Here is a 13,589-nt window from a genome sequence, read left to right as displayed (position 1 = left end):
TGATTTGTGACATGGAAAATACTGGCACAGGACCTCCTAGGTGGAGTGTCCTCCTCAAAGAAGATGCTGTGCTCTATGAGCAAAGCAGAATTGAAGTAGCTCAAAACAAACACGAGATGTGTAGGTTTAGAGAATCCATGCCAGGTGTTCACATGATCTATTTGTGCCTGACCCGTGGTAGAATGTTTGGAACTCACATTTGGTCTGATCGGCCACAGTAGGACACACTGTAACCTGACTCTAACATAGTGATGTCATTTTGGTCCTCTTCAAGAATGAAGGACAATAACCAACAAATAAAATAAGATACAGAGAAGTTGCAATTGAGTGAAAGGATTACTCACAGGCTGTCCTTGAAGAGGTGAATAAGGAGAGTTTTAGGAGTTTTGCAGTGTTCCCAAACTCATCAAGAAACATCATTTCATAGGATCTTGGATTATCTTGTCTCACAATATTCATAATAAACATAGGCAAGAGAGGTTTCCTTCCACCATCCTGGGAGCACTAACAAATGAAATGGAAGGACAACAAATAGACATCCAGGAGAATAAATTTGCTAGCATTCTTTTAACACTCTGTCACTATATGTGACACTTGAACTGTCACATTTAGACACATACTTTATTAAATGAAGAGGAAATATAAATGGTATTTAGAAAACTAAGCCAAGAAAAGTTGGTTGGACCTGACCAAATCTGCATAGAAGAGGTCTGTTTTTGGAGCACAATTTTAAAGGCACTCAGGACTTGATTTGATTTTCAAGACATATTTAAGAAGGAAAGCTTCCTCAAAATGGAAAAGGTCACATGTTGTAGTATTATTTTGTAGTATTTATTTTAAAAAGAATAAAGCAGCAGCTAATAAGCTCAAATATCTATTTTCTCATCTTTATTTTTATTGATCGGTCTTTCAGTCACATCCAACTTTCTGTGACTCCACAAACGATAGTACGCCATTACCAGCCATGGGGTTTTCTTGGCAAAGATACTGGACTGGTTTGTCATTTCCTTCTCGTCTTTATAAGATCTCATAATGATCTATGCATATATCAAAGGCATGCTTAATAAAAACATCAGAAGGGAACAAGTAGATATTCCCAGTTGATTTTCTACAGCAGACCATATCTCCATTTGATTGACCAAAAATTGTGGGGGAGATATAAGATTCCATTGTTTATTACTCATTGCAAAAAAAAATTAGAGTCACAACAAGATGCAGTCTCAAGGATTCGTTTAAAATATAACCTATGACTATGTTAGTGTCATATAAGATCCTTGTTAGTTGCAACCACCGAGGAAAATTTGCTCTGTGATCTTCTGATTATTAGTATCAAGTGAAGAATAAGAGAGACATGCTCACCAAAGGTATTCACCAATGTCATGAAGGATATCCTACACAAAGAATAAATGGAAGAGATTTTCCCTATAAATGGTGAAGTCCTTCATAAGTTCTTCTTTACAGATGACATTGAACTGATTGCACTGAGACATGGAACACTTGCAAGGCTTCTTTAATGAGAAGGTGTTAGCGATTCACATGATGGGGGAAAAACATGAATAAAGAATATAGAACACCACAACATGCAGGTGTGACTGCATTCTGGGCTACAATATGCAGTCACAGTTGGATCACATACATGCAGGACTGATTAATGAATCATATCTCTGCCTTTCAGCAGAGACCTTAAGTGCAACATGAGGCATATGTTTGCAGATGTCACTGATGTGTTAATTTGTCTTACCTGAGTGTTCTTATTTATTACAAGGGAAGGTTTTGTTGGGGATAGGGCAACACATGGATCTTGGATGAGAGGCCTAAGAGGCAGGAAGACCCCGGTTTAAATACTGCCTGTGACACATTATGCCCATGTGATCCTCAGCTTATCCTCCCATTGTCCCAAGCCACTCTCAAAAACTGCAAGTTATTAAGCAGGTGCTAACCTATGTTTGTAGAAGTGGTTAAGCTATTCCAATGAAATCACAGCACAATGCCCAGAAAATGGTATGTACTTGATAAATGCTTCTAGAGTTGACTTAAGCTCTCACTTCTCCAAGTAACTTTATAAGACTAAGTTGTAAAATCACTATATTGGTGAAGGAATTTGCCACAGAATGAAATCACACTGATATCCCCCCCAAAAAAAGAGAGGTCCCAGCACTTACATATTAACTTTTATAATAATCAATGCTCTTGAAGCAGCAAAGGGTATTAATAAGTTGGCATATTACTTCTGATGAAGTTCAGAGAGGAGTTGGCTCTTGGACGGTCTTTAAAATTATACAAATAGTCACCAGTAGGAGGCAGCTGGAATAAGAAAGAGAGCCACTGTCCACCATGAAGGATCACTCATGAGAGAAAGTAGATTTGTATAGAACCTCCCATTAGAAGCCCTGGTACAGGGCAAGAAACAGAAAGACATCTCCCTCTTTAGAGAGAGCAGCAGAGTGGCAATCACAGACCTAACAACAGGGAAGTGACACAGAGTCATGGCACATGACACAGAGTGGAGGCACAGAGCTAGGATGGGTTGGGCTCCCTGGAGAAGAAGTCTGTACATCCCCTTTCCCTCCACCGTGCCCCTAGGAGAAAGGTCTGAGGCTTGAAAGAGGTACTGTACCTTCATTGATGCCATAAGGTCCATGAACTAAGTCCTTGGGGAAAGTGGGACCACTAGAGCATAGATTCTTGACCTTTTTGGTGCCATAGACCCCTTTGCACAGTCTGGTGGTGTCTATGGACCCTTTCTTAGTGAATAAGTAGTCAGCAAACATTTATCAAGTGCCTACTATGTGCAAGGAACTATGCTAAGTGCTGGGGACATAAATAAGAACAAGAAAGACTGCCCTTGCCCTCAAGGCAATAATCCAATGGGATGACCAAACGCAAAAGGAAGCTGAAAGAGAGAGAGTTAGGGCCCAAGGGAGTACTGGGTATGATGTTCTTTGAGTCAAAACCAAGCAGAGCAGCTGATGGAAAATGAAGTTACCTGGAAAGCTCTGAGCCCTTAGGAAGGAGGAGGAGTTTATTGTTCTACTCTCTAATCTGAGGGGAGAGGCAGTTGAGAATTTTTATCAGAAAAATGCCTTAAAATACATAACATAAAATACATAGGAATACAAAGGAAACCAATTAAATTGAAATCGTTATCAACATATATTTTTTAAAAGTTCATGGACTCCAGCTTAAGAACCCCTATGAACAAAGCTTTTCTTGACTATCCCTGGGTTGAGTATATGCCTGTTGGATTTGCTTATTAAATAAAACCTGTCATGTATTCAATGTTTTGTTAGCTGAAGTACTTGAATGGAAGTTGTGGACCCTTTTTCTTTTGAGAGGGAAAGCCTAGACATGAGCCAAGTTCTGATCTTACCAGGGAAAATCCTAGGTGAGGACATAAGCCATCAAGTTGTTCAGAAGCCTTTATAATTGGGCCTAATCTGTGTTAATCCAGAACATATACAACAATCCTGTGACTTAGCAGCTACAGGTATCATTATCTATCTTCACCTTACCTTTCAGAAAAAATATATATTGCAAGAGATTAAGTGACTTGTCTAGGGTCCTTCAGCAGTTAAATGTTAGGAACAGGATTCAAACTCAGGTCCTGCCTTCCTCTTTACCATAAGCCTTTCAATCTACATAAAGCAGAAAGGTTTGAAAATCCATTAGAAGAAATATGGGATTCTGAATCGTTTTTAGTGGCCCATTTCACAATCTTCTGCTCCTTTCTTCATTCCAGACCCGCCCCCCAACTGACCTCAGCTTTAATTTTGATGCCAACAAACAGCAAAGGCAGCTCATTGCAGAACTGGAAAACAAAAACAGGTAATTCTATTCACTGCAAACAAACAGCTACTCTGTAGATTGTACTGTGTATGAGAGGTGTTCAGCCTGACCCTACAGGGCAGCAAACTCTCATCACTCAGGAAGCACTGCTTACTCAGTGCATTCCTGTTGCAAGGAATGCCCAAACTGTTATTTGAAAAATAGCTGTTAACTTACATTTTTCTTCAAGAAATTAACTCCAGGTGATGCATCACTTCCCCAGTGCCATCTGGCACAGCCTCCGGTTATTCCTCTCAGAGTTTCCTCCTCTTGCCTTTTGTCCACCATTTTATCCAGCCTATTTCTTACGTGTTGGTTGGTCTGGCCCAACCAACAACATTACATATAACCAGCTGTCTACCAAGAGGAAACTCAAGGATCATCATAAGTAAAATAAATTAAAATCTAGTTAAAATATTGATAGAACAGAGAACTTATTGCCCTCTTTAGAAGAGAAAGGAACCAGGACCCAGTTTTAGGGCTTTTGAGGGTGAGACAATGAATCTGACTGGGAAAAATGGATTAGAGCAGTCAGAAGCAGAGCATGACTAAGGACTATACTCCTAGGAGATGAGTGGCATAAGGGTTTCTCCTAAATTCTCATTATGAGACCATAAAGAGTTTACTTTACCCAGGGAAGAATAGATTGACATTTCTCAGTTGCCTTTTTTCTAAACTTTTTAAAATCCTAAGCAATGGTATTTCTCTTAACCTTAGCTATTGTCATGGTTTTTGTCTTCAAGAAAATGTTAAATTAAATTGTATTTGGAAGATTCTTGTTTCATATTTTAATTCATTTTAGAGCATTCAACACCAGGAAGAGTGTTGGGATGGGGTTGGGATGGTTAGATAGAGTACTTTGGCAAACAGCATCATTTCTGGAAAACTTTAAATGAAGGAAAATAAAGCTATGGAGTCTAGAAAATGTTGCCTCTTGAATAGTTATCATTATCCTAATTCACATTCCCCTTTCTTTCCAGAGAAATCCTTCAGGAGATTCAGCGCCTCCGCTTGGAGCATGAGCAAGCTTCTCAACCAACCCCTGAAAAGGCTCAGCAGAACCCCACACTCCTGGCAGAGCTCCGGCTGCTTAGGTAAGAAGCAGCTCTCCTCACCATCACTTTTTGTGTCCAGATTTGCTTTTCAAACTACTTTAGGTGGGGCAGTTAGCTCCTGGGAGATAGAAACAATAGGATGGACTCTCAGTGCCTACTGGAGGAGTCTTTTTTGGAACAGAAGAAGCACTCAAGATTCATTTAACTATCCTTATTTTTAATGTTTTTCTTCTATGGATCCGTGACCTACTCAATGTTTGTATTCTCTTCTTTAGTAAAGATTGTAACCTATTCTTATCCATAGTCTTCCATAGATCACCTACCAAGGATCTACTTAATAATAGTAGAGAACTTCTAGATTATTTTATAGTCTCTGAGTACAAGGGCAGTATTCACACTCTATGTTGGTCTGGTTACGCATTTCACTCTTGCCATACAACCTGCCTACCTTCATTTCTTTTATACCTCCATGTAAGTCTTTGATGATATCTTAAAAAATAATTCTTGCCCATAAGCCATCATTGGAAAAATGCTTCAACCTACTTGTGACTACTCTGTATGTCTCCCCCCCATTCCCCTTTAGGTCACTCATAACTTCCTTTCAGAATTGTACCCCACTTCAATATAGAGGTAGATGAATTTTATAGTTGTATTTTTACAAACCTCCACAAAGCCCTACTCTTTTGCCACGTGTAGGGGTGAAGGTAACCCTGCGTTCTCAGAGGCTTTTTTTTTTGCAGAGCACAAGCTCCAGCAGATCCATCAATGCTGCCAGGGTTTTGGTTGGTTTCAGTAGCAGACTGTGTCTGCCTTCCAAGGACTGGCTTCACTAAATATGGAGAGGCCCATCATTAGTACACTGGCCCACTGAGTGATGACTTCTTTGGCAATGAAAGCCCATAAAACAGAAATACAAAGTGACTCTCAGTCCTGTGTGACCTCCTTCTTCTGCAGTGAAGGTGCCAGAATAGCAGAAAGAGGAACACAAAGTATTAAGAATTATAAAGTTTTAGACCATCTGTAAACATGAACTATTATGGACTTTCTTCTGACTTAGTGATCTCATCAGTTTCTATACGTTAAAATATCAGCTATGTGTTGATGATTCCCAGATCTATTTATCCAGCCCTGGTCTTTCTCCAGAGCATCAGCCCCATCTGCCAGATACTTGTTAGACATTTTAAACTAGATGTATGTTAGAATTCTCTAATTCAGCATGTCCAAAACAGAACTCATTCTTTTCCCTCCAACCTTCTACTCTTCAGAAGTTCCCTTAATCTTACGTTTTACTCCCCTCTATGCTCGGTGAAATCCAGCCATATTAACCTACTTGCTGTTCCTTATATAGAATACTCTCTCTCCTATCTCCAAGCCTTTGTATTAACTGTTCTTCATGCCTGGAATGCTTTCCCTCCCAACTTGCCTCTTAGAATCTCTGACTTCCTTTAAAACTCAGCTCAAATGCCACCTACCCTAGGAGGCCTTTCCATTCCCTACCTCCAGCTACTAGAGCCATTCCCCTCTAAGGTGGTCTTCCTTCTACTCTGTATTTATCTTATTTATATGTGTTGTCTCCCCCATTAAAATGTAAGTTTCTTGAGGGCAGAGACTCTTTTTCCTTTTCCTTTGTATCCTCAGTGGTTAGCACGATGCCTGGCACAGAGTGAGAGCTTAATAAATGCTTGTTGATTGACTGATTAGGACCATATGATTTAGTGCTACAAAGAACTTAGAAATAATTTAGTTCAGTTCTCCACTGTACACATGAAGGAACTTAGGACCATGAAGGTTCAATGACTTATATAAGGTCACTCAGATAGTAAGTAGCAGAACTAGATGTAAACCCAGGTTCTTCACCAGTAAAAGAGAGAATGGTTCAAAAGAACCATGTGTTATTTAACTTTTAAAGCTCTTCTTGAGAATAATACTATGTTTTGAAAGTAGAAGAGAGAGAGACCAAATAGACCTTAAGCAACATAGAATCTCATATAGCTCATCAGTGGTCTTGGGACCCCTAAAGGTTCATGGAGTAATGTCTTATACTAAAGATCTTATTACTCAAAAGCCCTGATGCTGGGATATCACACATGAAATTGTGAAATAAAAATTTCTTCGCTATTGGTATAGAGATAAAAAATAAAGATGTCAATAAGCTTGGGCAGGAAGCACAGAGACTTGGAGCAGTTGATCCTTGTCATTGTGTTAAGCCATTCTGGGCAGCTGCCCACCCTGATGAGCATCATAATAGGAACTGATCTACTCTCAAACTGAGTGAGTACGTAGAGAGTTAGTCCTGTCTCCCAGAGTTTCGGTGCACCAGGGTACTTTGCCTTTGTGCAGAAGTAGGAAGGCAGGCTGAGCTCTGTGGAACCAGAGGCTTTCCTCCTTAATGACTTCCTGTTACAGACATATGAACACTGCCTTTTCTTCCTCACAGAACTCTCTGTTCTAGTTGCAAAGTGCTAAGAGAAGAAGGACTTCACTGAAGAGAGGGAAAATGATATCTTAGAGCAGAGAAATGTACAAGGGGGACATTGAGAACCTTTCAAACTTAAGGGCAGGTATATTAGACACAAGGGAGACAAACCACCACCTGTAGCCTCACAATCGTATCTTAAGACAACTGCTGATGTAAGAGCACAGGGCCATGTACCATCAAGCTAGGAGACAATACAAAATATAGAGGGCCAAGATGAAAGCAGGCCTGATGAGATAGAGCCCCTTGCTATTCCCAGAACTCCTGGGCTCAGGGTCCTAGGATGTGTCCATCAGGGTCTGAGGTGGGTAGGACGAGATGGCGTTTGAGGTTAGACTTGCGTGGGACATGCTCTCAGGCTTCCTTGCTATTTCAGGTAGTCTGGCTTGCTTGCCCTATCAGAAAGGCCCCATGTACACCACAATACTTCTTGTAACATATGTAACATTTTGTAACACTACTTTTTGTAACATCAAAGAACTAGAAACAAAGTATATGTCCATCAGTTGAAGGAATGTCTAAGCAAATTGTAGCATTTGAATATAATGGAATAATTTTGTGGCATTTGAAACATTGAATATGATGCGTGCGTGGGAAAACTGATACAAATGAATGCAGAGTAAAATGAACAGAACCAGAACTATTGATACTGTAACAATATTGTGCACCCAGCCAACTTTAAAAGACACAAAAAAATCACCCTCTTTTCTGAATGTATACTTCCCTTCTACACCTAGAAAGCCATTTTTTATAGCAAAGAAGGAAAAATAAAAGAGGATAAAAGAATTTCAGCAAAATCAACCAATAATCCATCAACCAATAATCCATCAACCAAGTCTGGCAGGATGTCCCACATCCACAGCCATCCACATCTTCAAAGAAGGAAAGTGGGTGTGCTTAAGGCCCAAGGCTAGGATACTTTGTAACTATAATGACTAAACCTGGTCCTAGAGAAGATCTGAGAAAGTTCCTCCCTTCCCTTCTTTGAACAGGTGGGAAACTATGAATGTGAAACATTGCATATCCTGTCAGTCTTGCTCTATGTATGGGGTAATTTGGCTGAATTGCTTTTTTCCCCTTCTTTTTCTCTTGTAAGGAATGACTACCTAATAGGAGAAGGAAGGGTAGTATATTTAGAAATGAAGGTGATGTAAAAACAAGAGACGTCAGTAGCTATCTTAAAGGAAAGAATAGGTCACATCAAACTAACATTTCTTTTTTTAAGTTTCTAAATGAGTAAATCAGGGCAATACTATAAAGTTTGAGTAGATTTTGGTAAGGCATTTGATAAAAGATCTCATCCTCTTCTTATGGAAAAAAAAATGGAGAGATATGGACTAGATCAAGGCTGTACAACATACAGTCCTCAGGCCACTTGTGGCCCGCCAAAGGATTTTGGTCACTATGTTGAGGGGGAAAAGAAACCCAGGGATGCAGGGATCCCAAACCAAAGTTCTGGTTATGACTCAGTGTATAGTCAATTATCAGCATCCAGAAATCAATCTGTAATTTGGCATAGCTGCTTACTGAGGAAGAAGCAGAGATAAGTTAGTTGGGGCACGCTGCCCTTAGAGAGAGACTGCCTGAGAGAGAATGTTGAGGGGGAAAAGAAACCCAGGAATGCAGGGATCCCAAACCAAAGTTCCCAGGGCAAGGCCACATGGAATGAATTCACAGACCCAAGCATTCTTTAAGTCAAGGAGGCAAAGATTTATTACTCTTTACAGCGGGCAAGAGTTCTTAGAGAACCTGCAACCATAAAGAGGTGCAGGGGGAGTTTTTATAAAAGGTTTTAGGGGGTTAAAGGGGGGAAACATATCAATTAGGTGTTTGGGGGTGGGATTAGGGAGTGGTTAAGGCATGGTTAGTTCTTAAAGGAACATGCACATTTAGTATCTACTGCACAGGCGTATTACCCGGAGTTCTCTAGGAGATAGCCCACAGCAGGGTTACTAGGGGTGTGGTTTTTACTGTGAAATGTCACTGATTTCACTATTGGTAGGGACTAAAGGGAAATCTATAGTTTCTCAACTAGTGTCTTGTTCGACAAAATAGTATGTCTGGGATACATGTTAGAAAGGTCAGTAAATAGTAAATATGGTTATGACTCAGTGTACTAAGGAAGAAGCAGAGATAAGTTGGGGCATGCTGCTCTTTAGCTAGAGAGAGACTGCCTGAGAGAGAATATGTTTTGAGAACTGGATATGTTTTGGAATTGGGATTCTGGCATAGGCACCCAAGCACAGGCTGTTAGAATTAGGGTCCAAGCACAAGCACCCCATCAACTAGAGACAGACTGACAATGGTTGTTTGCTGCAGGTCATGTGACAGCTAACTGAAATCCTTTGGCGGGCCACATGTTGTGCAGGCCTAGACTAGGTGATAATACAATTAGATGGATTTGGAACTGTTTGAACTCTTGAGACTCCAAGTATTTATTAATGGTTCAGTGTCAACTCGGCAGAAAGTCTATGGTGGAATGTCCCAGGAATCACAGCTTGGTCCTTTCTATGTAACATGTTAATCAATGACATGGATAAAGGCATAGATGGCATGTTTATCAGGTCTGTAGATGACACAAAGCTGGTCATGATAGTCAACCTACTGAATGACAGACATGATCCTGAAAAATATCTTGACAAGTTAGAGGATTGGGCTAAATCCAATAAGATGAAATTCATTTTAGATAATTGTATATAGTCTTACATTTGGATTTTTAAAAATCATGTTTTGTAAGTATAAGACGGGGAAGGTATGATTAGAAAATAGTTGTCAGAAAAAGATCTAATAGTTGTAATAGAACAGAAGCTCAATATGAGTTAGCAGAGTAATGTGGCATCCCCAAAAAGATAAGCGGAGTTTAGGCTTAAAGAAACACAGGGAACCAAGAAGCTGATGGTCTGGTTATAATTTGTTCTGGTCAGAACACATCTTGAGAATCATGTTTAGTTCTGGCTGTCACAGTTTAGAGAGGGCATTGATAAGTTGGAGAGTGTCCAGAGGAGGATGACCAGGAGGGTGGAGAGCCTTGAGTCTGTGTGATATGAGAATCAGTTGGGTGTGGTTAGCCTGGAGAGAAAGGACATAATACCTGTTTTCAGGTATTTGGATGGCTTTTTGTGAAAGAGGGATTAGATTTGTCCTATTCTGCTCCAGAAGGAAGAAGCAGGAGCAGTTTAAAAGAGGCAGATTGATATCAGGAAAAACTTCCTAATAATTAGAACTGCCCTTAAGTGAAATCAGCCCCTTTCTGAGGTAGTAGCTTCCCCTTCCCTGGAAATCTTTGGACAGAGGTCTGAGGACCAGTGGCAGGTATACTGTGGTGGAGATTCCTTCTGGGGTCTGGACTGGACTAGACAGCCTTTGAGGAGGGTCCCCATGAGCTCTAAATAATGCTATGATTCTGTGAACTCTAAATTTTGATTTCCCCAAGGCAGTTTTTAATCCCGTGTTAAAAAACTGATTTTTAACTTTTAAATTAAAAAACTATAAGTTTTTCAAAAAGAGAATTTTAGCATAAAGAAGAAGCAAGAATTACTCTCTTATAATCCTCTTCTCAAAGGTTTGTTTTCTGATAGTTTTTTTTTTCCCTCCTGGACAGGCAGAGGAAGGATGAATTGGAACAGAGAATGTCTGCACTTCAGGAGAGCCGGCGAGAGCTGATGGTACAGCTAGAGGGTCTCATGAAGCTGCTGAAGGTGAGACCTGTGGACTTACTTAGAAATCTCTCATCCTCCTAGGACCTTTTCTCCATCCCATAGCTATAGTTTCTGCCCTGATTGTGATATTGGAGCAGGACTATGTTTTTTCCCTTCCTTAACAGTATTTTATTTTTCCCAATTACATGTAAAAATAATTTTAACATTCATTTTTGTAAAATTTTTAGTTCTAAATTTTTCTCCCTCCCTCCCTTCCAACCCCCACCCCACCCCAAGACAGCAAGCAATCTGATATAGGTTATACATGTACAGTCGTATTAAACATATTTCCACATTAGTCATGTTATGAAAGAAGAATCAGAACAAAAGGGAGAAACCATGAGAAAGAAGAAACAAAATAGTGAAAATAGTATCCTTTGATCTGCATTCAGAGTCCATAGTTCTTTCTCTGGATGTGGTAAGCATTTTCCATCACGAGTCTTTTGGAATTGTCTTGGATCATTGTATTGCTGAGAAGAGTTAAGTCTATCATAGTCAATCACCACACAATGTTGCTGTTGCTGTGCACAATGTTCTCCTGGTTCTTCTCACTTCACTCAGCATCAATTCATGTTAAGTCTTCCCAGGTTTTTCTGAAATCTGCCTGCTCTTTCTTATAGCACAATAGTATTCCATTACATTCATATACCACAATTTGTTCAGCCATTCCCCAATTGATGGGCATCCCCTCAATTTCAGGACTAAGTGTTAATTGCTCCTTTTGGGACCAGTGTTTTTAGCAAAAGCTCATTAGTTAGTGGAAATGCCCATCTCAATTAGGGAAAAAGTGAGTATTTTTAAAGAACAGTTTTATTACTTTTAAGTATATAAGGTAACTGGAACTAAGCTAATGACCTTGAGATAATTGCTTTAGTGAGTAGATGAGAATGGTTTGTGATTAGCATATTATTTATCTATAGGTTAATGTTTCTGAAATAGTGGATCCTTACGAAAACAGTTTTCATTTAAATTGTTTTATGCATTCTGCCTACAGTTATTTACATTATTGACATATTAAATAAACATTAAGTATAATGTTTAAATATAAACAGATACTCAAATGGATCTGTAATCTTCAGTAATGCTGACCACAACTCATCTGTCATGCCTATTCTGTGTGACTCTTGTCATTGGGGGTATGGTGGGGAGGCACAACAGATAGTAAACATAAAGCATTACTTAACAAACCCCTTCTTCGTGGATGATACAAAGAAAGACCAATCTGGTCCTTGCTCTAGTTAAATTCCAATTAATCTTTTCTTTGGAGTGAAACAAATGGCTAGCTTTAGGTTAGGCATATTAGGACACTGTAAAGGAGAGGGCTTATTGAGGTCCCACTTTCCTTTGGGGGGAGAAAACATGCTACATCACTTGGAGCTTTTTAAATAAGCACCTGAGACAAGGAAAGACCATCCTGACACTTGAATGTCCTCCCTCTGACAACATGTCCTGGGCATTGTTCACAAAACAGTGTGTCAGCAATCCCAAAGCAGCTTTTGCTTATGCTCTTAGCTTCTGATGTCCTGTCTGTCTAACACCATTAAGCTATACAGGGACGACACTAACTTGGCTGCCAGAATGAAAGCCATGATTCCATTGCCATTCAGATATCCCTAAATTCTCTTCTGGAGATCAGTCATCCTGCTTGGCTTCCCCTACCTCCTTCAAAGAGACATATTTTGGGAATGAGGAAAGATTGTGATTAACTGGGGTTATTTCAAGGTCATGATACAAATGCAGGCTTGTTCATTCAATTCAATTTAACAAATATTTTAGTGACTTCTTTGTGCCCAACATTCTATTAGGTATTTTGACAAATACCTACCCCTAAAGTGTTTATAATCTAGCTGAGGGAAAAGGCCATATGCACATGATAAACTTCAACCACAAACTACTACCTGTTTGATTCAATGTGAAAACTGACTAATACAGACAATAAGTGCTAGAATGGAGTCATGAGAAAGCTTTGGGAAGAAGAGACTTGAGTTAGAATTTAAAGGAGAGGTATGATTTTAATGAGAAGCTAGGTGGCACAGTGGATAGTGCCGGACCTAGGATCAGGAAGACTCATCTTCCTGAATACAAATCTACCCTCTTCCACTTACTAGCTGTGTGACCCTGGAAAAGTCACTTAACCCCGTTTACCTCAGTTTCCTCATCCGTACAGTGAGCTGGAGAAAGAAATGGCAAACCACTCTAGTGTCTTTGCCATCTTTGCAAAGGGGTCACAAAGAGTCAGACACAACTGAAATGACTGAACAACAGCAACAAAGTAATAGCAAGGACAACAGGAAGATAAAGATGTAAATTTTCCATGTTAGACACTTGCCTACCATTGTAAATTCTGACTCCGCTTAGCCTGAGGAAACCAAAAAAATGCAATGCTAATGCTGGGAGTTATACTTTAAATTTTTATTATACATTTCCTTTGGTTAAGGCCTGGTTTCTTTTGGCCCAAATTTATTTTTTTTTCTGATTCTGGGCCTATATAACCATAAAAATTTATATGAGGACTGTATTTACATTCAACAAAAT

At 39.6% G+C, this 13,589-nt stretch overlaps 1 protein-coding gene across 7 annotated transcripts in view; it reads left to right on the top strand.

Moving 5' to 3' along the window:
• DTNB (dystrobrevin beta) overlaps nt 1-13,589 on the top strand; it is a 351,017-nt gene that overhangs the window by 272,241 nt on the left and 65,187 nt on the right. For all 7 annotated transcript variants that reach the window (XM_036750795.1, XM_036750793.1, XM_036750796.1 and 4 more), the window contains 3 exons: nt 3,740-3,825; nt 4,806-4,919; nt 10,958-11,054. In XM_036750795.1, coding sequence (XP_036606690.1) covers nt 3,740-3,825; nt 4,806-4,919; nt 10,958-11,054 — 297 coding nt within the window. The remainder of the gene's footprint in view (nt 1-3,739; nt 3,826-4,805; nt 4,920-10,957; nt 11,055-13,589) is intronic.

This window comes from Trichosurus vulpecula, chromosome 3 (assembly GCF_011100635.1).
Source record: "Trichosurus vulpecula isolate mTriVul1 chromosome 3, mTriVul1.pri, whole genome shotgun sequence".
Taxonomy (NCBI): Eukaryota; Metazoa; Chordata; class Mammalia; order Diprotodontia; family Phalangeridae; genus Trichosurus; species Trichosurus vulpecula.
The sequence above is the reverse complement of the archived record's forward strand: the minus strand, read 5'-3'. Positions and strand labels throughout refer to the sequence as shown.